The sequence below is a fragment of the Nomia melanderi genome, chromosome 5, assembly GCF_051020985.1.
Source record: "Nomia melanderi isolate GNS246 chromosome 5, iyNomMela1, whole genome shotgun sequence".
Classification (NCBI taxonomy): Eukaryota; Metazoa; Arthropoda; class Insecta; order Hymenoptera; family Halictidae; genus Nomia; species Nomia melanderi.
Window position 1 is genome coordinate 12,537,662 of NC_135003.1, and position 26,346 is coordinate 12,564,007.

Below are 26,346 nucleotides of genomic sequence, written 5' to 3' on the forward strand. Positions count from 1 at the left end.
GCATAAAACGTACACGAATATTACGTTACTATTTTATATCATTATTTTCTTTAAATTACAAAAAAATTATAAATGTTTTAGATGCTTAAATCTAAACAAAACCATTTCTAAAAATCTTGTGTGCTTATAATTTTGGAAAAACAAGTATGTTTTCTTAAGATTTTAATGATTTGACTTAAATGATTTGATTCGTATTAATGTAGTAATTGTAATTTTTATCAGGTGTTTTATCAAATTTTTGTACACATCTGAAAGGTATGTATAGATAATATTACATATAACAATTCATTTTTAATATGAGCAAACGATTATTTTCTTTCTTTATGAAAATCATATTTCCTTTGTACTATTTTTGGAATAAAAATTAGCATTATTTAAAAAATTTCTTATCATATTCAAAGGTAACAGCTGCGACAACATCATTTTGCAGTATAGTCATTGCTTCCTTTAATAGACGCTCGTTTTCATCATTCTAAAAAGGCATATGATGTAAATATAAAAATTATTACTTCAGAATAAATAAATAAATAAATAATATAAACACCTGTATAGAAAAATGTGCGTGATCATTTGCGATGTTCCGTTGTTGTTGTATTCTTTTCATTTTTTCCATGTTTGTGCAATATAATTCATACAAAATAAGACCTGAAACGTTCACAGAATTATTCTGTTTGCAGGGAAAAACAAATATATCTATGTATTTCCTTTAAAAAAATAGTAATTTACCCTTCTTCTTGCAGTCACCACAGTTCAAAGTTTTTAGAACAGAGAGCAAATCTTTGCAATATTTAGCCTTAGTATCAAGCTCCGCGACAGATAAATCTAATGTTTTTTTTTGAGGGGGAGGGGGATATAATATGATTTAATATTTTTAAAACAAAATATATGTATATAATTTTAATACCTGCCCATTCAACGCCTTCGGCTCTACCGTAATATGAAATGATTCGGAACTTTATGTCCATAACAAGATAATTGGTAGCCGGAATTACCAATGAAAGTTCCCTTTGCATGAAATTATAAATTTCACGCGGAGTTTTATGAAGGACATTTTCCATTATAACTGACAAACTGGAACGAATCGAAGATATCTAAAGAAGAAAGAGATTGATATATGTTTATGAAATAGACGCAGATAAAACGTTATTAACATTATAAATGACTTAAATAAAATATAGACACCTGTCGATTGCTTATGACGACCGAGCATTTATCACAGCCCCAAGGAGTCGCTGTATTGAGTGGATTTTGAGGTAACAGCCTCCCAGAACAATCTTCGGATGCGCACAAGAATGCCCCCAGTCCAGATCCAAATTCCTAATATTGCAAGAAAGTTACATTAACTCGCTGTTGATTGAAAATTTCCTAGAAACTTATTCGATGAAAAACCATTACGTAAATCTAAGTTCTCGAGGGACATGTAACATTAATAGAGGAACGTTATTGCTCTTTACAGTAGGCAAACTGAATACAATGAAGTGAAAATAGAAAGTACCCGAATATACAAAAACATGGATGATAAATAAAAATAGAATTAATTAAATGGGCCTCTACGCAAGATTCAGTATACTAAGAACATTTGAAAATATGGATATTTCACGATATAAATGAAATCGGAATTACCCTACAACAAGATGGTTCAATATTAATAATTTGGTCCTTTATCTAATGGAAGTAGAAATGAAAGATAAACGAATATTTCGAGGAAGATCGAGATTTTTAAGAAACCGTATGTGACAAGGAACTACAAAATCTAACGTGAAACAGTGATTATCCACGTAAATTGTACAAAACTTTGGAAATTGAATAAAAAGAAATTGCAAAATTTAGGGAAACGGAAAGTCATGTAAAACAAAATAACGATTTACTGTACGATCGCTGCACCGTTTACACTCGCAGGAGAAATATTTGGTGGCGCTCAAGAAATGCCTTCGCAGCATCGTGTCCCAGAACAAGCTTGTATAAGACATGGTGAGCTCTTCTCCGGCGGAAATCGGACGCGCAGCGTTCACATAAAGCCGTTGCTCGCCGTCAAAATGGTGCCTTGTATTCGGCACGCAACAGTGATTTTGTAATCCGCCTATAGGATACAGTCCGCGCAAGCTCGATGAATGATCCTTATCCTGGACGCTGACCGTTTCGAACGCGTTTATGTTGAGTGTTTTGCAAATTCGCTTCATTAACATCCTGTCCTCTTCGCTTGGCGGATTCGCCACATTCCGTTGCAGCAGTTCGAGCTTGCCCCAGGAAATTCATTAGTCAAGATTACAATATGTAAAAAAGAAACCAAATGTTTCGTGAATTCTTCATGACTATTCGATGAAACTTCACTCATTGGAACAACAGCTTGCTCGATGTCTGATTCATCGAACTTCCTATAAAGACTCCGGTCGTCTCGTAAATTCGTACCGATTCTTTGCATTGATACTTGCAACTAACGAATACTTAATTCATTGCAATTCGAGTCAAGTAATTCTGTTAATACATTTGTCGTAGATTTCGCCAGGGAGATCTATTAAACAAAAGCTAAAAGTAATCTCGTTTCAAACCCAGAAAATCAATGAAAACGAAACGGTTTCACTGTGGAACTACTAGACTACAAACGATTACGTGTCTACCTAAGTTTTAGAATGAAGTGCAGTCGAATAACGTAAATTTAATTAACAGTTGGCTATCGTGAGAATTTTTAGAGTTCTGTATATTACTTATACTTTCATAAGAAAGAAGCTTTGCTATAATTACTATGTTGTATCACAGCTCTTACGGTGTTGCCTAATTAAGCTACTGAATGTTTTTATTAAACATCAATTTCCTTATCGTAATTGGTTTCCAGTAATTAGAAAGATCCTATCATGACGATCGTGGCAGTCAACGCGTCGAATGTTCGAATATTTTCCATCTGAATCAGCTGTCCGAATGGGAAATTAAACGGTCATACCTCGTGGCAAACGGCGTGACTCTGGTCCCACTGAAACGCGGCCAAGCATTTCCGCTGCAGCTCCGTCAAGAACAATCCTCGTATTGCTATGACGGCCAGCAGCAAGTCCAAGGACCAGTTGGTTCCGCAAGTTGGTACCAACGACCTCAGGTACTTGCATTCGTAGTCCACATGCTTCGGTGAATTTTCGCATTGCTCCGAGCATACCGGCAAGCCGCAGCCGTGGTCGCACGGAAACAGCGGACACTCGTTCTTGTAACAGCACACGCACATCTGCGGATGCCTGCATACTAGAACTCTAGCTTGAACCTTTTACAGCTGTGTAATTAACAATTGTGGCGATTAGCTGTGATACGCGCGCGAGCGCGCGCCTGTGTGCGCGCCGGTGCAACAATTCTGATTCTACGGAAACAGTGTTCGAAGAACAGAAAGCAGGACCATTTCCTATATATTACTATGCTGGAGTAACACGGTTCATGAAACTTTTATGAGCCGGGATATATTATTTAATCTTTAATCGGACTCGTCAAAGATTTACGATATCGTAATATGGAGATATTAAACCGACACGCTGGATAATATTTTAAACATCTACGAAACGTTGCGATACAAATATAATCGAATATTTCTCTCGAGACACTCAAAGTAGCAACGATCATAATAAAATAGATAATAACAATAAAATCTACAGCAATACATAATTAACCCTTTGCATTCAGAAGTTTCTCACTAGATTTAACATTTTCTGACAAGACGAAGACGATACTCTTCGAAACTAACTTGAAGGGAAATCACAAGTACGTCGAGGAACAAAGCTATGTTATTCCAATATTTCACGTATCGAGGCATTACACGAAGTTCAAGATTAAATATCATTTTATAGGTTTACTATGTCGAATCAAGTGGTGTCTGAAAGTCACCTCCGGAGTGCAAAGGGTCAGCTACGTTAACGAGCCAGCTAGAAATCGAAGCTTCGTTCTTCTTATAATTTTAAACATAGCAAATCTAATCACCTCACATCGATGCCAGTACCGGCAAATAGGTCACTATCACTTATCAGTGAAATGGTAGACAGAACTTATGCAACAACTCAATCGAAACGGATATTGTGAGACGTGCGATCGTAAAAACGGGTACCAACCGGAGCCTTATTGCCCATGTACTTCGGCCCGATTAATAGGGGCGCGTCGATGAAGATCAGCTCGTTGGGTTCGATATTCCTAGTGGCGAACAGTCCACGACCGCCCAATTTCGAGTGACCGACGGACCACGGCAGCGGATCCTCGCGAAGAATCTTGTTCGCCTTCTGATGTGACAGCAACAGCTCCTTGATTTCCTCCAGATCGACGATATTTGGAAGAGTCATGTTCACCGACGGTTACCGACGACGCGGGAGGAACCTTGAAGAGTCGACGAACTGCCTTCGGCGACGGTGTTCACCGTAGTGGTCGCGTTCTTGCATCCTCTCGCGCTATATACAGTAGCGAGAATATAAATAGGGAAATACTTGTTCTTATATTGAACCGCCCTGTCATAAGCAGCGTTATCATTCATTTGCAACGAAAATATTGTCCCCATTCTGTACTCGGCGTGGAATTTTGAACAGTGAATCAGTTCGCGACGAGATACATTCGAATTAATGTGTTTTTCTTGCGTATGAAATTTTGCGCGAGTAACGATAACTTCGATTCTTGTACGTGGCACGTGTTTGTTGTTAAGAGGGACATTCGTTGGGTGAGAATTTGATAAATAACATTGTACACGCGGTGCTCGTGTTGCTTCGTTGTTTATTTGTTTATACGAAATATAGGTATTTATGAATTATTTATGTTTCTAAGGTTTACGTAGAATTTATATTGATTTCGTTAACTCATGAACGATTTCTTCCTGTGTTTTTGTAATGCTCGTTACATAGCACAATAGAATCCGACAACCTACACGCTAAAAATAACATCCTCGAAATATACAGTACCCTGTTAACAATGCGATGCATATCTCTACCGACAAGTGAATAAATTCACTTGTTGCATATAATTTCAATTGCTCTTGTATTCTACATTCAATGCGATGAAATTTTAGTGAAATAAACTGAATCCTGGAAATTGTAATTGTCGTTTTATATAGATATTTTCATCAGAAACGGCTGAATGTTCGCAGAAATTCTTTTTTTCCCTCGTAAGATGCTGTAGAAAATCTACCAGATCTACGAATCCACCGATGCATCGATGGAAAAAATATCGAAGAGAATGCTTTTGTCAAGAAGCATAAAGGATCTGGGTAATTTAGACGGTGTTGAAGGATTAACGTTAAGGACAGCTTGAAGGAACGAAGGATCCGATGGTTAATACCGTAGAACCGAAGTCTTCCTAAACGAAAATCCTAGCGCATTAAGGCTAAAGGCTTTAAGGAGATTCGGTTAATAAAAAAAAAGGGATTCCTAATAGTCCAGAACAGGTGTAGACTCTAATATCTAAAACTGACCTTTCCAACATCTTAAAATTTCGTAGACTCGTCGACGTTTCAGAGTCAACCCTTCGCAGACGAAGATTCTTCAAACTATACGAAACTTTCAGCAAAGGAAGCTTAATTATATATCAATGATTCTATAATCCTATTTTTATGATCTTTATGATGAATAATACAAATATGAACATTTCATCCCGTCAAAATGTCAACGTTCCTCCGTAAATGACTGGAAACCAGAAGAATATTTAAGTGTTCGATTTCTAATGGAACACCCTTTACATGACAGCGTCACATTGACCCGAAACCAAAGGGATGAATGAAGGAACGAATGATTGCCAGTTAATAGTAACGTGACTGAGGACATTACCACCGTGGCTCCTGAGTCGCGTGGAAGATAATTCTTCTAGCGTGCCTATAAGAAATATTAATGACATTCTTACTGCCGTTCATAATATAAGTACCAACAAACTGTCACATAATTTAGTGTCACGCAATAAGGAATATAGACAAACGAATATATTACAAATTCGACTATTGAGAAATTCATACAACATTATGTACATCGATTCACGAATTTCATTAATAAAATGTCTATCCATTTATTTCGCGATTAGAAATAATTAAGTCCATTCATCAGGGGCATCCGTACTGCGGATGACAAAAAGAAACGTGCTTTTAAGAAACTAATACCAATTGTTACGCACGTTTTCGAAAATGAATAAAGTTTGTTATCGATGAAGCGAGTTTTTACGCAAGCGTAACATAGCGTACACCGTTTGTATAGACGAGCGTTGCTAGGGCTACCAGGTAGCTGACTACCTGCCAAGAATACTGTATGTTAACAAGTATGTATATTACATAGGATACGTATTGTTCAGGGAAAGTGTAAACCGACAAAATCATCGTATCACTCGCAATTAGCGTTTCATCAGTTTCGTTTGAGGATCGACGAACGTGAAAAGGTAACCAATACGGAATGGATGATTCGTAGACGGTGAACGATCCCAGCGAAATAAAAGTTCCTTTCATTCGGTTGGTGTTCGTGAAACGTTTGTTTGTCTGTTGTTCGAATCTTCCTAGGCGAGATGACTGGACAAGCGGGAAATAAATGTTTGATAGGTTTACATGCATCAAATATAAGGGAATCAAGAGATTATTCGTAATTATCCCTTACCTTCGGGAAGCAACGAAGGATCCGTGTTAAATATACTTTTCCTCTGATCCCTTAGCAGTATGTCTCTGTTTTCTTAAATTCTTATTGGCAGTTATTTCTTTTGAAATCAATTGTTTTTGAATAAAAGTGTTACAATAGAGATTGAAGTAGATCTACCAGAATAATATAAAAAGTATTTTGATGGTATATGTACAGTAACGTTTTATAGAAATGTATGTTTAACACCTTCGCTGCCAATGACGAGATATCACGTGACGATGTGTATGGAGATGTTATGGAAATATTTTGTCAAACAATTCGTTCATGAAGTGGACTATAATTTAATTTATTGCGAAATACTTCTCGACTATAGAAAGGATGATTGAATTTTAAAAAGTAGCATTCTATATGTAATGTATTAATTGAAAATATCTAACTCTCTTTGAGAAATAAGTACAGCTGAAAAATATACAGAATGTGTTGCCAAAGAAGTGTTTTCCATGATTTATAATATATACATAATTTAGATAATTTCTATATAGAATGCGTGACGCAAGATGGCCGACAGAGGAATTCTTGAATGAAAGAGTTATTCTAATTGTGACGGTTGTGTTGGTATCAACAATCGATCTTACACGAGGATTAAACTGCAGTAGCGAGCCTTGCATGTACGGGATTTGCTTAGAGGATGCGAACAGGTACGTGAATAGAAAAACAAATAATATATTAATAGATTCCATTGAGTATACAGATAATAAATTATCATATACTGTGCGTTGTTTGAAACCGACGTAAATTAACAAAGAAACATCAGAATTACTTTTGTAAATGATAATTGTCGAGATAAATCAATTGCGCAGCAATTAAATTGCTATACATTTGAAATATAGAAAATTCAAGCTCGATTAAACGAATTTATAAATAATATTATCGTTACTCCTAGAGTTTCTTTTTAAGAAATTACCATTGTTCCTTTCAATTAACACAAGAAACGACTTTACGAAATGATCTAATATTTGTATAAAATTCCAGGCTACAATGACAAACAGAAAATTATTATCGATTTCCTTTGATTTCTTCGCGTATTCATTATAATATTCATGTGAAATTTTTTAAATCGTTTCGGATATTTCATATTTTCTAGATATCAATCATTGCGAAATAAGGAAACCGTTACCCGCCATTTTGACGGGCGCGTTAGTTCCGATGTTAATGTAAGCCTGTCCATTAATCAAGACTCCTTTCTGCAGCACGCACAATACGTATTCTTGTTACTGCATCGACGGTTACACCGGAATTAATTGCGAGATTAATTGGGACGACTGCTGGTCCAATCCATGTCTGAACGGAGGGACGTGCAACGACGCCGTCGCAGCGTATAATTGCACCTGTACCGAGGGTTTTGTAGGTAACTCGTGATCCCTGCGTTTGCATTTCCTATCGCATGCGTGTTAAACGTGTCAGAGGCGTGTTTACGTACGGAATGATTAAACTATGATCGTGTGCTCCCTCCACGGTATCACGAAACACGGAAACGTAACAGTCGGTGTAAAATATTCGAACCGTTTATTTTCAAAGTGGTTTAAGTCCACTTAGAAAACATTAAAAAACCATTGAAGAATAACGAGATTACGTAGGATTGTAATTGTTGTAACGTTTAACTTGATTCTTTTGAAAAATCGACTGAAGGCACTTTTAACCCTTTGCACTCGAGAGGCGACTCTCAGACATCATTTGATCGAACGCAGGAAAATTAGTCTTGAAAAATGAGACTCTTTATGGGAATATATTCTTCAGAAATATATTATTTTTCGTTAGATATCAATGATGTCAATAAACTAACAGCTTTCTTCAAAAAAGTGGGCCATCTCTACTCGACTTATCCTATTGCAATTATGAATCATACTTTTTCGCTTGCACATCACGTTATGTATACTTTCAGGTACAAATTGCGAGCAAAGATACAGCGAATGCTCGAACCAGCCCTGCCTAAATAACGGGACTTGCCTGGATTACGATGGCATTACTTGCCAGTGCCCCGACGGATATTCAGGTAGACCAGAGTTGGGCAAAATGTAATCTGATTACATATCAAGTTTATCGGATGAAATGCAGTTTTTTATGTATCAACTTAATAATATCAAACTATTTAAATGATTTGTGTTACCATTATTGCACGTTTATCTTACAGAATGTCGCCACTTTACGTAGCATTATTAATAATATTAAGAAGTTTTCAAATAATCGTTTGGACTCATAGCGATTCGATTTAGTTTTCTTAATTTTTTAATTTGTAGATGACAATTGATAACTGTGAAAGATAGTACATAATCGAATCAACTATTGGATTTATATAATTTCCAGTGGTATATAGATCAAATTATAATTTGCCTAGCGAGGTAAACGCGTGCAAGTATTTCATATTGTAGTTCCGTTTACTCTACCTATGACATTCTTAATTCCTGCGAAGGTGATTACTGCGAAATCGATGTCTCGGTGTGCAACGACACGATATGCAAGAACGGAGGCGAGTGCGTCGAGGGACCAGGCTTCTCTTTCCTTTGTCGTTGCACGAAAGGCAAATATTCAATCGATATTACAATCGTCACAAACCAATCTACGCTCGCACCTCAATTAATACGCGTATCGTTACCTTCTCCCTAAAAAAGGATGGACAGGCCAACTATGCGACGAGGACATCGACGAATGTGTCATGTCGCCGTGCAAAAACGGCGGCCTCTGCATCAACATACCCTCCTCTTACACGTGCGCTTGTTTATTCGGTAAGTTTCATACATTCGTGATAAACCATTTCAAAGTTACAGAATTAAAGAAAATATCGAATCAAAGAAATACCATAAACTCCAAAGAGAAACACGTAGTCTTTAAGTAAGCCCTTAAATAGTCTCAAAGTATATTCCAGATTAATTACATTCGTCGTCCAATAACAACCCTGATTACATCGTTTCTTTCGATTTTGATTACTCGGTACCATTTGCTTGTAACATTTAAATCGAGCAAAATCTGCAAACAGTTCCCTACGATACGATACCCAGTGTAACGCGAAATGGTCCAGAAGAAAATACGATGAAATAATAATACAGAAATAATATAAATAAAATAAACAAGCTAGTTCATTGTCAACGTTGCTTGCAAGGGTACACTGGCAAAGACTGCGACAAAGCTGTCGTGCCCTGCGAGGAGAACCCTTGCAGGAACGACGCGGTGTGCCTGTTCGAGGACGAAAGGCCAGTTTGCTACTGCGTGCCTGATTACCACGGCTCGTTGTGCGAGCTGAAGTACGACGACTGCGAATCGAAATTCGCTAACTGCGAGAACGGCGGCACCTGCGTGGACGGCGTCAACAGTTTCGCCTGCGCCTGCCCTGAGTTTTACAGCGGACCGTTCTGCGACCAGCACGATCTTCCGTCAACATTCCCCACGACCAGGGAAACATATGAGACTGATAGCGATAGAAAGACCACTGCCAGTATCACTTTCCCATCTAGATCGTCGACGCTGCCGGAAACCGAATCGCCTTTACCAGCTGCGTCAACGGAGTCCTCGACGTCGTTCGAGGACATCAGCCGTCCTTACACGCAATGGTACCCTTTCACCGAAACGCTGTCGACCACCAGCAAGACCAGCTTCTTCGGTAGCACCGGCAGCAGCAGTAGCAGCAGCAGTAGCACTGACAGCAGCACTTTCCTCACCGAAGTGTCGTCCATTTACTCCATCGCGACCAAGGAAATGCCTCAAACCGAAACAGCGCCGTTAGAGCCTCGAACATTCCCCGGCGTCTCGAGCGAAATCTCTGTGACCTCAACACTGAAGATTGAGACCGACTATGCGACCGAGAAGTCATCGCGCAATGAAAGTACAACCACCGAAACCAGTTATCCAGGGACCAGGACATCCGTCGCTATCAGCGAGACAACTCCTGAGACGAGTAGCACGAGATACGCGACGACGACAGAGTAAATAGCGCGGTCGGAATTGCATTGCTAAGAAGCGTCGATGTGAATTTTGATGAACCGTGTAAAGAAATGACATTGCGCAGAAAGGCATAACGTATCGTTCCTCGGAAAGTCTGTAGAATCATCTGCAAGGAAAGTTCGTACAGTTCTTATAATATAAAAGTTTGACGTTTCCTTCGTTGTTAAGTTTCTATTGAAACGTTGAGATTTCTATCCGGTGCATGGAAATCTACAGAGACGGTTTGTTGAATATTGAAAAGCATAAAGTTGAAATTTATGTTGTCACTGGAATGTTTTCTGCGGTCCACAAGCAGGAATAAGCTGTTCGTCCATCTTACTTCATGCTTCCTTAGCGTTGCAATTCACATGCGCAGCGATACCTGATAAATACGACAACCTAATAATAGTAATTACCGTGCGATTAACATGAACATTCCAACGTATCCTCCTTTTTCTTTATTCAGCCAGTATCCTATAGTGACGAGACCTACCGAGAGGACCACCGAAGAACCCACGACCACCGGAAGCGAGAGGAACACTTTATTCTCTACAATCACGTCGGGTTTGAGTTTCACGGAATTTTGGCAGAACAGAAGCTCGGAATCGAGTTCGTTGACCACAGAAGTGCCAAAATCGACAGTTACGTCGTTCACGGAGAAAGGAACATCTGCGCAACCATCCAGAGCGCCGAGTACGGATTTAGAAAACTTTACCGTCCCGTTTACGAGCAGCACCCCTTCGTACCAAATGAATTATACTACCACGAGGACAGTGTTCGAAGAGAGTACTACAGTCAACGAGGATCAATCTTCCACGAAGGAGCAGTCGACGATTACCACGCAAAGTAGCACGGATTGTCAGGGGACATCGTGCACCGGTTCAACAGTGTCACCGGGGCGCAACGATAGCGTGGTAAGCATCTCAAAATCTCATTGTTCGTATTTATACAGCATTACTATGTAAATTCTGTATGCTAGGAAATTAATAGAATTTTCTGTTAACACTAGAACTGCCGAACAGTCAGATTGACTTTTTGAAATTTTCTATAGAAACTTGTAACAGTGTTACGATTCGGATTTCATTTACTATTCAGTTTGCCTATTGGTAAATCAGTTCCCGTAGTAATTTCGCAGAGAGTTATCTATTATCTTTTTCATAATTGTAACAAGAAGAAATCAGGAATGGGTTAACTTGACCTCTCTGGTAGTTCTAGTGTTGAACTCGGTAAATTGAATAACAATGTACTGTCATATCGTTATGTCACGATACGACTTGTCATGGGACATCACAGTGCAACTGCACGAATCGCGATGACTGCAAAACTGGCCCAAGCATAACGCGTGCGGCGTTCAATGGGAAATCTTACGTGAGACAGCGCGTCGACGTGAAAATTTTGAATGACAGCAACACGTCCTTAAGGGTCTTCGTCAAGCTGAGAACACGTTTCAAGGACGGCATAATACTGCACGTGTACTTCGACGACGAAAAATACGCGTTGGTGTATTTGGAGTACGGCTCTTTAAAATTTCAATTCTCATGCGGACTTGAAACTATGCTACTGGGCGAGATAGACTCGCCCATCGATAACGGATACGAAGTGGAGATTGATACAAGGTGCGGTAATATGAATATTCTCAAAATCGTTCGATTAACAATAAGTAATTGCTATAAATGAACTAGAGGTGATTTTGGAAATAGAGATTCAACACGTTGAATGCTATAGAATCGAATTATTACAGTCCATTCAATGAAACGACGATTATTTGAAAACATTTCTATATTATAAATAACGTTACCTAATGCGGTGACATTCAGCTAGATGAGCATGCAATAATAATAATGCGATTCAATCAAATGATACAATATTACATTTCTTCCGTTTTCTGTATTTTGCTTTATGAAATCGTGCGGCATTCAACGTGTTAAACAGAATGGTTCACTTATCCGCGAATAGAATTCGCGGTTTAATTTTAAACATAATGGTATAATATAATAGTAATATAATAATATTCGTTAATTCGGTAGACTCTCTCCATAAACGATGCATACTTTTATCTTATATACTTTCCCTTCTATACGTAGGTTCCAATATTTTATTCGAAACGAAACCAATAAGTGCTCGGCTCGATTACTAGTCAACGGGACTACAGCAGTCAGCGGTGAACAAATATTGCCCTTACAGGGAAGCCTTCCGCGACATGCCAATTTACATTTGGGAGGCATACCATTAGTGTTTACGCAATATTTTTCGCACGTCTCTATGGGATTTACTGGTTGCATGGACTCGTTAAAGGTTCGCCTAATTTTTCAGTGAACTTTGTACTAAAGATCAACAGTCTGTCGGAATAAGAATAGAGCAAATACGAAAATGTTTGTTCATGGAAACACGTTTTCTCTCTTTAGTCCACAGACAGAAAATCTCCACCTTTGTATTAAAAGAAACCAAAGAGTTCGTCAGAAATAACCTGAACTTCAAACTTTGAACCACGTTACACGATTTCAATTGTTACATTCGATAAGGGGAAGACAAATGATTAACCCCTTGCCCTATTTCTTTCTGAACTGTGAACGATCTACTTTGGTATTAATAATTTAAGTAAGAGAACATTCCAGTCTTAGTCTATGTCAACGTGTGCTCTAAGGTATACTCATTAATAACAGGGGAATAGCACGTAATTTGCATTTAAATAAATTGAATGATATTTACGCTTGTTAAATTCTATTTGAAATCTTCACCACGAGTCCGACACGACATCGTAGGGCAAGGGGCTAAAGTGTCATTGCACGTAGCCGTGTCGCGTGTATCCCTCATTATCTGTTACTCTTGCAGGTAAACGATGTCCCGCGTCATTTTATATACGACTCAACAGAAACATTTCAAATCGAAGATTGCGTGTCTTTTCTTTGCCTCTCGAACCCCTGTCAAAATTTCGGTGCATGCGAGGAGACGAATGGTACAGTACGTTGCAGATGTATACCCGGGTAAGATGACCAGTTTTTAATTACCTAATAACAAACGTGATGTTAGATGTTGCACGATATATTAGAACGCAAAGTGTTGTTCGATTGGATAGGTATACAGGCCCATTCTGTGAGCGATCAACCTGCGATGAGAATCCTTGCGCATTGGGCGCAACTTGCGTCAGTTCACCGGGATCAGGTTTCGTTTGTGTTTGCCCCCTTGGAACACATGGACTCCTATGTGAAGAAGGTAATATTGCTGCGGAAAAAATGATCCACTTGAACGGTCTATACATAATTATTTTTGGTATGACAAAGTGATACTGAAGGAAAATTTATTTTACTTAACGCGTTCGCTACCAGCGCTTATTTCGGTAACGGTCTCCTCAATTATATTTTCTTCAATCCAATAAATCTTCTAAACAAAATGTTAGAAAAATGTTCATTTTCATTATGTAAAATATAGGATTACAGCCGTCGAAAATATGCGACGCTGGCAGAGAACGTGTTAATCAGCTGGAATTCGATAGTTCTACGTTATTATCGAACAACAAATATTCCGCGTTAAGAATATAACATTTTATTTAATTTAACAAGTTTTATTTCAATTAACAACGTTTTGAGTCACACCATACGTTTTACCTTGATGTTAAGAAACGCGATAGAAGTTCATCACAAAATTTCAGACACAGTTATAACTCGTCCATCGTTCTCGGTACTGGTACCTGGATTCTCGTCGTACGTCGCTTACGGTGTATCAAATTCAATAAAAGACACTATGGAGCTAAAGATGAAACTTATACCGCGAACATTTGATCAAATATCTCTAATAGCTTACTTAGGGCAAAGTGGATCACGGCAGGATCTGTCGGACTATCTTTCTATAACGTACGTTCGTGGTTACATCATGTTAACCTGGGATTTAGGAGCAGGTAAACTGCAAACGTATTGTAATGTTTCGATATTAAATTTTATTTCGTTTTATAATGTTACCACTTTTTATAGGTGTACGTAGAATATTTACGAGTGTTCCCCTTAGCGCTACCACTATAACAGCTACAGCAAGTAAAAGTTATATAGCGCACACGGTTCGAGTTGGAAGAAGAGGTCGAGATGCATGGCTTGCTGTAGATGGTATAGGTAATGTAACTGGACGCGTAGTTGGATCCATGACTCGTTTGGACGTATCACCGATTCTTTACATTGGTTCGTTCTATTAATATCATATTTTTCTTTATTGAAGTTGTTGTAAATTATAATATAATGAATCTGGTAAATATCCCTTAGAACAGAGAAAAAAATTATAAAACAGCACTATCTTAAGTGTCTTCTATACAATGTCAATAAAGCAAAATACACTTTCATGAAATGAAGTAAAAAAAAAAAAAAACATTTTTACTACTTAGGTGGTCACAAGTCAAGAAATTTTGAGTCTTTACCCCATGATTTGCCGCTGCACACTGGATTCTCTGGTTGCATATTCGACATTGAAATACGCACAAATAGCGCGATTTATCCAATAACTAGCTCTAGTCCAGCAACCGGTCGTGGTGTCGGTGAATGCCATCGGAATGAATGTATTCGCCATTCATGTAAAAATGGTGCTGTATGTTTAAACCATGGAGCTACGTATAGGTCAGTCCCGTTTTAAACTTAATATACAGTCTTCAGCATTCAACGCCTACGTTGAACATTATATTCATTATTTCAGTTGTATTTGTACAAAAGAGTGGATGGGTTCCGATTGTTCCATACCAGTAGAAGTATTATCATCTATCAATTCATCTTCTTGTCATTCTTCAAATTAATGAAATATTGTTACTATTTCATTATATTCTAATATACTCACAGTACAAACATTTTGTACATTAACTGGTGTTTCCATAATCATTTTTCGGCTGACTTGTTACCGAACAAGAGTTCAAATGTACGAATAAAATTGCTGCAGCCAAACGAGCTTGTAAATCATATTTGTTGTGGTCATGATGCCATTCTACAGATCCCCAATGGGAAGTCTGTAACGAAAAAACAAAATTAAAAAATGAGAAAATTAATACTATTAATCTTGTAACATTATTCAATAAACGAATTAATATAAATACTTGGAAATCTTCTTCTAAAAGTGTTAGTTTTACTGCTTCTTCTATACTGAGCACTCTTTCCACCGCAGCTAATGTGAGAATTACAGATTTTATTGCATCTACTCCATACATGAAACCTATAAATAAAACAGTATTATTTACCACTTAAAACAGGGTATATAAATTTGTATTTCTACACGTGCCCTTACTTTTGACAATGGTCTAAATTATTTCAAGCATCAAAAATCATATTTTTTTATATGTTACACACAACATTACATAATCATATTAAATTCTCATTCTTCAAGACTAAATATTTTTTTAAATATTTTGTTAGGTACTACAAATATTTTTCAATCTATACACACGCAAACCTTCAAATTTCTTGAAACTAAAAATATATGACTAAATCAGTCCACTTTCAAAATTAATGGCACATATGTTAATAATAAAGTTATTTACCATGAACAGCGCTAAAATTGTAAGACATTAAGTATTTTAGTAATGTTGCTTTAGTCTCTATAGGCACTGTAGGAGCCTCTATACTTGTAGTTTTTATTATATCCACCCCATAATTGTCACAAAACCATTGTACTAATGGGTCCCATTTCTCAATTTGTAACTTATATAACTCGTCATTCTCCTGTAATATAATTTTTTTGTTTACTTTTTAATAAATCATATTTTGAAACAAACATGTAATATACTCACATTCGACTGAAATAATAATGTATCCATTTCCAAACAATTAACAACATAATTTACCATATCAAGTTTCGTATGATTTTGGGGATTATCTATTACTGTATTGCATAGAGATGTCTGTAAATTTAAATTGAAAGGAATGATGTTATGTCAATATTAATTAAAAATTAAATTGTATAGTATTTATATTTTTAAACAGAACTTTACCAAGTGCATATTGCTTTTATCAATAATTTCTTTCTGAGCATCCCATTCTGCAGCTACTGCTAATGCGAGTGGTTTGTTGTCTACTTCGAATATTTTACCCTTTGGTGTTTTGAGTTTCCTTTGATCAAGTGAAATTTCAAATTTTCCATCACTCGATAAAATATTTGTTTTTCGATAAAACCTTTTAACAGTAGCTGAAAAATAACTTTAATGTTAAATAAGCATTAACAGTTGCCAAAAAAATATGCATTCTATATACATAATAATCATTACAATACTGGAGAAACCGATTAGGTTAAGAACAATTTGAGAAGTTTAAATGAAGAATTAAAATCATCTTTACCCATATTTCTTACTACGCTATATGCCGTAGTAAATCTTCTGTATTTGAAATAGTGCATTTTCGAAGAATGTACAATGAATTTTTCACTGTAAATATTATTCAGTCCCTTTTCTAGCTTTAATTTGTCAATCAAAACACCTTATGTTGGTTATACCAAATATCTTCGGTATGTTTACAGATTGGGAATATAATAAATTGATATACAAATTATCTATTAATCATTCTTTTCCTATTACATATTAACTAACAGAAATATTTCTTATGATAATTATTTATAATAAATTTAAAAATAGTGATGTAACTACTATAGTTTTCCTATTTTAATCTAAAGTAATATTTAAAACAAGAATGAATATGTTTAAATAAAATCTCGGTTTGTAAGTTAACTGACTTTAGATATAACTCAATTTTTATTGTAAAATAAATTTTATTATCCAAAATAACATACTATGATGATTATAATAATTGAATTCGATTAACGTAGCTTGTCAGTAAGCTTCTATCAATTTATTTATGCTGCCCTCTATAAATTCTGAAATATTATGTTCATTGAAAAATACTCAACTTGCATGGGTGGGTTCGGTGAATACAGTGCTTGTTCAAGAGGTACCTACTTGAGTAATGCGGTGATAAAGTTAAAAAACATATACGAGAATAGTATTACTCATAAGAGTACGAATAAACTTCGAAAATTATATTCAGTTTTCAACGAACACCAAACTGTACATATGCGACCAATTGAAGTTAACCAAAAATGAAACATTTTCAATTAGCATGGCTTGTTTTGAACGTATGCTTAGTATATACTTTCAACTTAGAGCCAAGAATACCTGTTATTAAAAGAGGATTAAATGGCTCTTATTTCGGTTATTCCGTAGCCGAACATCAGGAAATTTCAGACGATGGTACAGAGAAACCAAAAAGTTGGTAAGTGTTATTTACTATTTCTTTTTATTACAATGAAAATAATATGACAATATTAATGTTCTTACATGTCAATAATTTAAATCGCTTATATTGTATATAAAATATTACTATTATTTATTTCATTCTAATAAAATTTATCTATGACATTCTCATGGTAGTAATTGGAAATTATTATTATTTGCTTATATGCAATGAACTGTTTTGTTATATAAACTGCTTTTTTGATGTGAAATTCTTAATGATTTAATTATAATCTAACTTCCATATAACATTTATTTACTTATTTTATAGGATGTTAATTGGCGCTCCATTAGATCAAAATAGACAACCAAAAACTAATAGATCGGGTGCATTATGGCAATGTCCTTTAACAACATTTAAAAGAGATTGTACTCAAGTGATCACGGATGGACGATTAAGTATGTACAAAATTTAAATGTGTTTTCCATTTTAGGATACTTTATCATTTAAAATTTTATTTTCATGAGTATGTTAATGTTTATGAATTATGATATTGAATATGTCGATATTTATTATACTGTGTGCATAAGTTTTGGAGAAACAAATAAAGTCAAACTTAATCAATAATACAAGGAACACATCGTTGTGAAAATTTGTTTATATCTTTATGAACGTTAATTCGACTTGCATGTTATTTTCAATATTACTGTTCTATGGAGTTGTTAAGTTATTGAGCTTTATTTTACGTTGTACATGTAATAAGATTATTTTTTTGTTAAATTATGTGTTGGTTAACGAGCAGCAGAGGGAGTTCTGTATGATTCAAGTAAGTCGATGAATGGTGTTATTAGAATGAACAATTTTGCAATTTTTATAAAAAATTATATTGATTGCACATATATTTTCATTCAATTCTTATTGAAATTCATATTTTAGCATGGCATTTCGTGATGTGAAAATTATTTATTTATATGAAATTAATTAAGAGGGTATTGTTTCAACAACAACATTACTAATAAAAGTTCTTTACAATTTCAACTTGTTTTTACTAATCATGGAATGCTTTTGTTTGTATTTACGTGTAAAATAAAACCTTAAATACTGTTCTTTACAATTAACAATTTATACATCTCTGTGTTTGGTATTCTATGTGTCATTATTTTTCATATATATTCTATTATCATTTATATTATGATTTATATGTATTATGTTTCTCAGCATGATGATTTATATGGAATGATTTTTTGATAATGTTCAAAACATATTGTAATAATTTAATATAACTTTATTTACGTTTTATTTCCTATTTCAGAGAAGTTAAGAATAAAATACCCTATCATGTCAACACATGTTATGGAATTATATTTTCTATATTTTCACTATAATGGAGTTTATTATTACTCAATAAAACTACCATTAAATGCAATACTTAGATAAGATTTAATTTATTTAGATTTTGTATTTATATATAAATGACCTTGAGAATTAATTAAAAAAAATTCAGAAGCAATATTATCATTCAATTAACAAACTGTTTTTAATATTCCAGGTTTTGAATCTGACAATTTAGTGCCACCAGGTAATGATGAAATAAAGAATAACCAATGGTTAGGAGTAACAGTTCGTAGTCAGGGTTCTGGAGGTAAAGTAATGGTATGTACTTTTATTACATAATACTTACTTCTGTTACAAAACACTTAATTCATTAACTTTAATATGTCTATAGGTTTGTGCGCACAGACACATAGTAAAAACTGCAGACTCTCAATGGGGTCAAGGGCAATGTTACATATTAACGCAAGATTTAAAATATCAAGATCTAAAGAAACCTTGCTCTGGAAAACCAACAAATAAGTAATACAAATATCTTAATATCTAGATAAACTAAAAACTAAACAGTACTTTATTATATGTTTCTTAATTTATTTCTGTTTTATATCAAAGTAAAAACACTTTGTTATATTTTAGAGCTCATGAACAATTTGGGTATTGTCAAGCTGGAACTAGCGGTGTACTTACTGCAGAAGATCGTGTTGTTATTGGTACACCAGGGCCACATACATGGAGGGGAACTTTATATCTTTTTACGATTTCAGATGAATTTTTAACTAGAGATAATACTGTTTACAATGCACCAATGCAAGATTCTTCTCCTGTTAGCAAGTACAGTTATCTAGGTATATGTTATTATATCTTCTATTAATACGATAAGTAAAAATCTATTATATTACATTATTATTTTATTATTTCCGAGACCTATTAATTTAAAATAGGTCGTTTTGATAACAATAAAAATACAAATTATATTTATAGGAATGTCAGTTACTGTGGGGAACTTTTTTGGTAATGGATTAGCATATGCTGCTGGAGCGCCTCGCTCGAATGGTACTGGTCAAGTTATTTTACTTACACGACGAGATTTTAAACCAGACATGGATGTTGCTCTTATTTTGAATGGTGAACAATTTGCTTCAAGTTTTGGATACGAAATTACCTCTGCAGATGTTAATGGAGACAAGTACAAATCTTTTTCTTTTTAATGTATTTTCAAAATACATAAAATTATTTTATATATGTTTTTATATATTACAATTATTACATACTACTCCTAATATATTTTCATCGTCTATTTTCGTAGAATTACTGATCTTATAGTCGCAGCACCATTTTATTTCAATAAAGCAGAAGGTGGTGCTGTATATGTATATACATCATTACAAAAAAGTTATAAAGAAAATGAAAAAAGCAAACCTGTTAAACTTGTTGGTCGTGAAGAATCAAGGTATAATCTCTAAACATTTTTTGGTACAGAATGTTTTTTGTACAAATTCTTGTGTCGTTATAAACATTTATTCCACATCTTTTTTATTTATATATTTAATAGTAAATGTCAAATTGAATTGTAGGTTTGGATTTGCATTGACAAATCTAGGAGACCTAAATAAAGATGGATATGAAGACATTGCTGTTGGAGCTCCTTATGAAAAGAAGGGAACAGTATACATATATCTGGGTGCCAAAAATGGAATAATTACAGTGCCATCACAGGTATTACTTAATGATATAAAAATATATAACTTTGTTTTAACCTTTTATAGCCCAAATTGTTTTTTGTGGCTATAATAAAATTTAACAAATATCAGATTTTAGTGACATCTATAAATATTACTGAAATATTACTGAAATCTATTAATTGTCAGGTAATACATGCAGATGACATGCCAGAACCCTTACAAACATTTGGTTATTCATTGAGTGGTGGCATTGACATGGATCAAAATGGATATTCTGATTTATTAGTTGGAGCTTATGAAAATGATGCTGTAGCACTTCTGCGTTCAAAAAAGATTATTGATATTACTACGTACATCCGTTATCTAAAAAAGGATGGTACATATCAAGAGAAAATAGAACCCATTGATCCTAATAAATTTGGCTGTCCGGAGGACCCTGATTCAAATCACACATGGTCAGTATAATTCATAAAAATTAAGAGATTTTGTTTGTAATAATTTTGTATGCGTACGTATGCACACAAACGCGTGTAAATGAAGTTAATTCGTTGCAGTTTGTCATTTGAAGCCTGTTGCAAAACAGAATCTCTAGTAAAGGAAGAGGACATGCAAAATTTAAAATTAAATTATTATATTGAAGCTGAGACCTATACAGGAGTCAAAAAATTCTCAAGAGTTTGGTTTGGCACTGGTAATTCTCGTCCACATTATATAAATCGTACTGTCACTTTGGATACAGCAAAATTTGAACATTGCCAGAAAGAAATAATTTATTTAAAGGTAATTACATTTACTAAAAGTAATACCTCACAAAGATTTAACACTATCTTTTACTACAGGATAATGGCCATACATATGTTAATTTATATACGTTCTAAATTTTCTTCAGGAAAATACACGTGACATTCAATCACCTATTAAATTCCGTTTGAATTATTCTTTGATACAAGAAGAACCAATTATGCCAGCTGAAGGACAACCCCTACCTGATATAAAAAATTATCCTATATTAAACCAACAAGAAGCTGCGCGGGTATTTGAAGCAACCTTCCAGAAAGATTGTGGCAATAACGACATATGTGAAAGTGATTTACAACTAACGGCTCGATTAAATTTATCAGGTACAATTTTTAATTAGATAAGAATAATATTATAATTTGATAGTTAGATTTATTTAAAAATGCAAGCTAAATAGGTGCTAGAAAAAGATATTTAATTTTTAGCTTCGTCCGTGAAACCTAACTTCTACGAACTCCTTTTGGGTGAAAGGGAAGAAGTTATAGTAGACGTAAACGTATCTAATGTTGGAGAATCAGCGTATGAAGCTCAGTTATTTATTGTTCATTCGCACAGTTTGAATTACATTGCCAGTAATAAAAACAATGATTCTGTAATTTGCAATTTATATAATACCACACTAGTGGCTTGTTCCATTGGAAATCCGTTTAAGAAAGATAAAATGGTAAATATACAAGTAAGATTCGATCCGAAAGAATTAGAGGATAACGAATCGAAATTGGAATTTGTGATATTTGCAAATTCTACTTCAAAAGAAATAAAAGAAAAGGAACATACTAGATTGCAAGCAACAGTAGTGAAGCGGGCGGAATTGTCGATTAAAGGGTAACATTGCAATTTGTATCAACAAATCTGTGAGATAATAAAAATAAAATATTTACGAAGTACATAATGTATACAACATACAATTGTAGGAGTACAAAACTTGAATGGGCTTTTTATGGCGGACCAATTGTAGGCGAATCAGCTATAAAACATTTAAATGAAGTCGGACCAAAAGTTTCACATATTTACGAAGTATTTAATGAAGGTCCATGGAGAGTAAGCAGTTTAGAAGTTCGAATTTCGTGGCCTTATGAAGTTGCAAACGACAAAGCACATGGGAAATGGCTTTTGTATTTAGAAGAATTGCCAACTGTACAAGGTGAGGTTTAAATTCATAATATTTTTAGTTCCTTTAATTCCTTCAATTATTTAATATTGAAAACAATGTATGATTTATGTAAACATATTGATTATGTTTATTATAATTTTGTTTATAGCGTTAGGTGATGGCGTATGTATATTACCACCAGAACACATTGCTAATCCTTTAAAATTACTGGATAGTACTAGTTACGATGATAGTGATGTCTTCCAATCTGTATTAACTACTCCTTCCACGCTACATAATCACTCGAACTATGTAAGAATGAAAAGAGATACAGAAAAAGTCGTTAATACGCGCACAATTATTGATAAGGATGGCCATCGACGTCAAGTAGTTTCAATGGTATGTAATCAAATATATATGAAGAAACACGTATTTTTTAGCGAATAAAATTATTTTATTTTATTGTAGAATTGCAAAGCAGGAACTGCAAAATGCTTTGATATTACATGCTTTATATATAATTTGCAAAGGAAACAAGAAGCGATCATAACTGTTAAAGCAAGGTAACATTTTATATGATATAAGAATTATTTAATGTTTAAACGAAAACATTTCTTGTTATAAATATTTTATCTTTGCATTGAATATTCTCTCACACCTTCCAGGTTATGGAATTCTACCCTCGCAGAAGATTATCCTAAAGTGGATCAAGTGAAAATAGGTTCTAATGCAAAAATAGTTATTCCATTAAATGTTGAGATCCAACAAGAAAATTTGAAAGATGATGTTGCGATTGTAAGTATTACAAATATTCACTTAAAATATTTATCTCATTTCTCTTTGGAAATGTATGTAAACATGTTTTGATATGTAGGCTGAAACGATTGCATATCCAGATATTCTTGGTCAACAAGATGTTGAACCTGTGCCCATTGGGATAATCATAGGAGCCGTAGTAGCAGGTTTGATCTTGTTTGTCATACTTACATTAATTCTGAGAAAACTTGGATTCTTTAAAAGACGACGGCCGGACCCCACATTATCTGGAAACCTCGAGAAACATAGGGAAGATAATCCAGAAAGTGAAGCGTTATTTAAACGCTGAAGGTTGAAACAAATGTTTATTACGATTATATACTTAAAAACATTTTTTCATCAATTTTCATTTTTACTTAAGTTACAGTACTTACAATGAAAAATAACAAACTGTTAAAACTAAGAAATACAGAAGTACGCATTTAAGCAAGTGCACACAAGAAGTTTAAAATCAAGATTGTGATATATTGATATATTTATAAATATATACATACATTTATACATATATATTTTTAAAATCATATGAAATCTCTTAATTGCATAACTTTTTGATATCGAACACATGTTCATTATTTTAGAATTCAATATTTATAATCAATCTGTTAACCAGTTAATATTTTAGTCATCAATTTTTATTGTCGGTACAACGGAAGAATAATGCAGCTTATCTTAAAACAAAGATAATTTAGTATGTAACTTATATTAATATAGGTATTGTAATATAATTACATGCTTTACAAGTGTTAGAGAATGTAATGGAATTCAGATAACAAATTTTAATGGTTAACAGGTTACTTTTTAAATGAACTGCCATTATTGATTATCATACAATATTTTTGCATACGTTGACAAAGGTTCAAATATATTATCATTATAAATACCTTTTGTTAAAGACTGTTGCCGGTACAGCTTTATATGCTTTTATTTTTGCATTTATGAAAAAATAGAAAATAGTAAAGGAATACTTCTTGATAATAATACTGCTTAATTTATATATTCTTATAAATGCATAAATATATTAAACAAAATATAGATTTAAAATGAATGTATTTAATATCACCATAAATTAAAACAAGTTAGAGCTTATCTGTGCATATTTCACGTTAGATGTAAAAAATACATTATGCATTTAATGATGAAATATAGTATGGTAACTTTATTAAAGTATGATTAGTAATGTTCTATCAATTTCGATATAATCAGCATAAGACTGATGCCATAGACCACAGTTCTTTTTATTGTTTTTTTTTATTAGTACATTCTAAGCAATGTATTCATAATTTACAAGAAAAAAAGTATTTGTTGTGTTCACAATTTAATAATTGTTCATAAAAAAGTTTAAAATTTTTAATGAATAAAGATCTGACTTGCAAAAAGATAAAACAATCACTTAAATATTTAACTTCATAATGAGTACTTTAAAGATTAAATACTGGAACATTAATTATATTCATTTATGTTTCTTAATGTATTATTAATGAATCTTCTTCATGTTTTGTGTTCTATTTAAAAGTGATAATAAATTGTTTTTTACTTAGATTAGAAATGATAAAATATTTGAAAAACAATTCATGCAATTTTCATACTTATTATTCCATCATTAGTGAATTTTAATTTCATTCATATGCTAGCGGTATTAAAGAATATAATTCTGTTTAAAAATCGTGCCTTTGAATTATCATAATGTAAATAAATAAATATTGCATTAAATCGTAAAGGTAATTTGAATATACAAACAGGTACTTAAAATTGTTTTGTCCATCATTTGTTTATTGATTTAAGTATGATGAAGGAAACATTATGTAATATTTTTTTACAATAAAATACATTCCTCAAAGTATTTATATTATTTTAATGTATTGAGCAGCAGAGATAAAAAAAGTTTCTGTAATTCTCACAATGAATTTTTAAAAATCTTTCTTAATTCTGTTAAATTGAAATCCATACCTGTATGCCTATCCATAAATTCTCAGCTAGTGATACCTATTATTGTATATTCCCTGGCAACAGTATGTCCCATCAATATAGTAGGTTTACTACCACGAACACTGTAACTCTTTATACCTACATGAGTAGACATAATGCTTATTAATGTTAAAGAAACGTGTATAATTAAACAATGAGTATTCAAAAATATGCTGCAATTCAATGCCTCCAAACTCTTGAAGGGCTAAAATGTTCATTGCCGTTAACCAAGAGCAGGTGTTCAAAATAATAAGAATAAAGCAAATATTAAATTGTAAATACAGTGTTATCTTTTTCTGCAGTTCATTGAACAAGGTTTTAGTGCAAGTGGACAAATATGCTTCTTTTTGTAACTATCTAAAAAATATGAATTTATTAATGCCTTTTAATTCGGTTCGTTGAACGAACGAAAATATTTGAATTTGTACAACAGTGATGACAATTTTATCACACTATACTGAACAATATAAAAGATTAAATTTTATCGCCTAATATTGGTCTCTCGAGGTTTTCGTGATTAGAAAGGGGAATGGAAATAATATTCAGGACGAGAATTCGATAGGAGAATGTTCAGGAACGTTCGGTTGAGATCAGCTTCCGGTTCGGAAGTGATAAAAGAACGAGCGACACGTCCATGGTATCAGTCAATTATAAAATGCCGAATGCCGAGGTAACCGCGTCCATTTGAAATTAAAAAAAATCCTTACAATTATGAATAAAAATGTTCTCATTACTAAATTTTGATCATAGATCAACCGTAGATAATACATTTTTTATCAAATTTTTTTCATTTTCATATATATTATTTTTCAGGATAAGCGAATATTTGCATAATCTTCTATTTTGAATCCAAATCCTTTTAATGAACTTTTTTCTCAGACGAATATAAATAAGATCATCAAAAACGAGCGGTAAATTTTGAAACTATATAAAGTATGGCC

General features: G+C 33.8%; 4 protein-coding genes across 10 annotated transcripts; 2 read left to right on the forward strand and 2 right to left on the reverse strand.

Moving 5' to 3' along the window:
- Positions 1 to 325: 325 nt before the first annotated feature.
- Positions 326 to 4,394, reverse strand: LOC116435080 (SET domain-containing protein SmydA-8). 2 transcript variants are annotated; one of them, XM_031994248.2, is made up of 8 exons: positions 4,080 to 4,394; positions 2,939 to 3,211; positions 1,869 to 2,237; positions 1,183 to 1,317; positions 905 to 1,091; positions 727 to 822; positions 545 to 645; positions 326 to 472 (listed from the first exon to the last, which is right to left on the reverse strand). In XM_031994248.2, the coding sequence occupies exons 1-8, from the start codon at positions 4,302 to 4,304 to the stop codon at positions 371 to 373; spliced, it is 1,488 nt and encodes a 495-aa protein (XP_031850108.1). In that variant the 5' UTR covers positions 4,305 to 4,394; the 3' UTR covers positions 326 to 370. The 2 variants fall into 2 exon arrangements, with proteins under 2 accessions (XP_031850108.1, XP_076223669.1); XM_076367554.1 differs by lacking the exon at positions 1,869 to 2,237.
- A 1,820-nt stretch (positions 4,395 to 6,214) lies between these two features.
- Positions 6,215 to 15,345, forward strand: eys (eyes shut). The gene is made up of 16 exons (XM_031970014.2): positions 6,215 to 6,366; positions 7,100 to 7,255; positions 7,808 to 7,965; positions 8,500 to 8,610; positions 9,028 to 9,135; positions 9,227 to 9,340; positions 9,715 to 10,534; positions 10,999 to 11,446; positions 11,826 to 12,148; positions 12,617 to 12,827; positions 13,365 to 13,516; positions 13,609 to 13,745; positions 14,182 to 14,427; positions 14,501 to 14,701; positions 14,902 to 15,130; positions 15,207 to 15,345. The coding sequence occupies exons 2-16, from the start codon at positions 7,101 to 7,103 to the stop codon at positions 15,301 to 15,303; spliced, it is 3,510 nt and encodes a 1,169-aa protein (XP_031825874.2). The 5' UTR covers positions 6,215 to 6,366; position 7,100; the 3' UTR covers positions 15,304 to 15,345.
- l(2)k14505 (ATP synthase mitochondrial F1 complex assembly factor 2 homolog l(2)k14505) lies at positions 14,444 to 17,196 on the reverse strand. Of its 6 annotated transcripts, XM_076367901.1 has the most exons (8): positions 16,832 to 17,196; positions 16,489 to 16,682; positions 16,288 to 16,398; positions 16,039 to 16,219; positions 15,598 to 15,713; positions 15,363 to 15,510; positions 15,251 to 15,292; positions 14,444 to 15,176 (listed from the first exon to the last, which is right to left on the reverse strand). In XM_076367901.1, exons 1-6 carry the CDS (start codon positions 16,887 to 16,889, stop codon positions 15,364 to 15,366), a joined length of 807 nt encoding a protein of 268 aa, XP_076224016.1. In that variant the 5' UTR covers positions 16,890 to 17,196; the 3' UTR covers positions 14,444 to 15,176; positions 15,251 to 15,292; position 15,363. The 6 variants fall into 6 exon arrangements, 4 of the variants coding, with proteins under 4 accessions (XP_076224016.1, XP_076224015.1, XP_031825850.1 ...); XR_012998673.1 differs by having other exon boundaries at positions 15,251 to 15,510; XR_004234381.2 differs by having other exon boundaries at positions 14,444 to 14,777; positions 14,935 to 15,510.
- A 389-nt stretch (positions 17,197 to 17,585) lies between these two features.
- Positions 17,586 to 25,248, forward strand: mew (multiple edematous wings). Its single transcript, XM_031969971.2, has 17 exons — positions 17,586 to 17,758; positions 18,050 to 18,177; positions 19,269 to 19,372; positions 19,446 to 19,573; positions 19,688 to 19,896; positions 20,033 to 20,237; positions 20,358 to 20,501; positions 20,626 to 20,767; positions 20,920 to 21,188; positions 21,288 to 21,513; positions 21,623 to 21,854; positions 21,957 to 22,356; positions 22,446 to 22,675; positions 22,794 to 23,023; positions 23,093 to 23,187; positions 23,290 to 23,419; positions 23,499 to 25,248. Exons 1-17 carry the CDS (start codon positions 17,586 to 17,588, stop codon positions 23,727 to 23,729), a joined length of 3,276 nt encoding a protein of 1,091 aa, XP_031825831.1. The 3' UTR covers positions 23,730 to 25,248.
- Positions 25,249 to 26,346: the final 1,098 nt, after the last annotated feature.

Excerpts from the sequence above, each read along its gene's own strand:
- LOC116435080 (XM_031994248.2), bottom strand. The coding sequence starts at position 4,304 with ATGACTCTTCCAAATATCGTCGATCTGGAGGAAATCAAGGAGCTGTTG. Across the intron at positions 2,238-2,938 it reads GTCACGCCGTTTGCCACGAG|CTCGAACTGCTGCAACGGAA; the intron begins GTATGACCGTTT and ends TCCTGGGGCAAG. Across the intron at positions 646-726 it reads TGGTGACTGCAAGAAGAAGG|GTCTTATTTTGTATGAATTA; the intron begins GTAAATTACTAT and ends TGAACGTTTCAG.
- eys (XM_031970014.2), top strand. The coding sequence starts at position 7,101 with ATGCGTGACGCAAGATGGCCGACAGAGGAATTCTTGAATGAAAGAGTT. Across the intron at positions 9,341-9,714 it reads CACGTGCGCTTGTTTATTCG|GGTACACTGGCAAAGACTGC; the intron begins GTAAGTTTCATA and ends GTTGCTTGCAAG. Across the intron at positions 11,447-11,825 it reads CGGGGCGCAACGATAGCGTG|TGCAACTGCACGAATCGCGA; the intron begins GTAAGCATCTCA and ends GGGACATCACAG.
- mew (XM_031969971.2), top strand. The coding sequence starts at position 17,586 with ATGAAACATTTTCAATTAGCATGGCTTGTTTTGAACGTATGCTTAGTA. Across the intron at positions 20,768-20,919 it reads TAATTACAGTGCCATCACAG|GTAATACATGCAGATGACAT; the intron begins GTATTACTTAAT and ends ATTAATTGTCAG. Across the intron at positions 23,420-23,498 it reads TGAAAGATGATGTTGCGATT|GCTGAAACGATTGCATATCC; the intron begins GTAAGTATTACA and ends TTTGATATGTAG.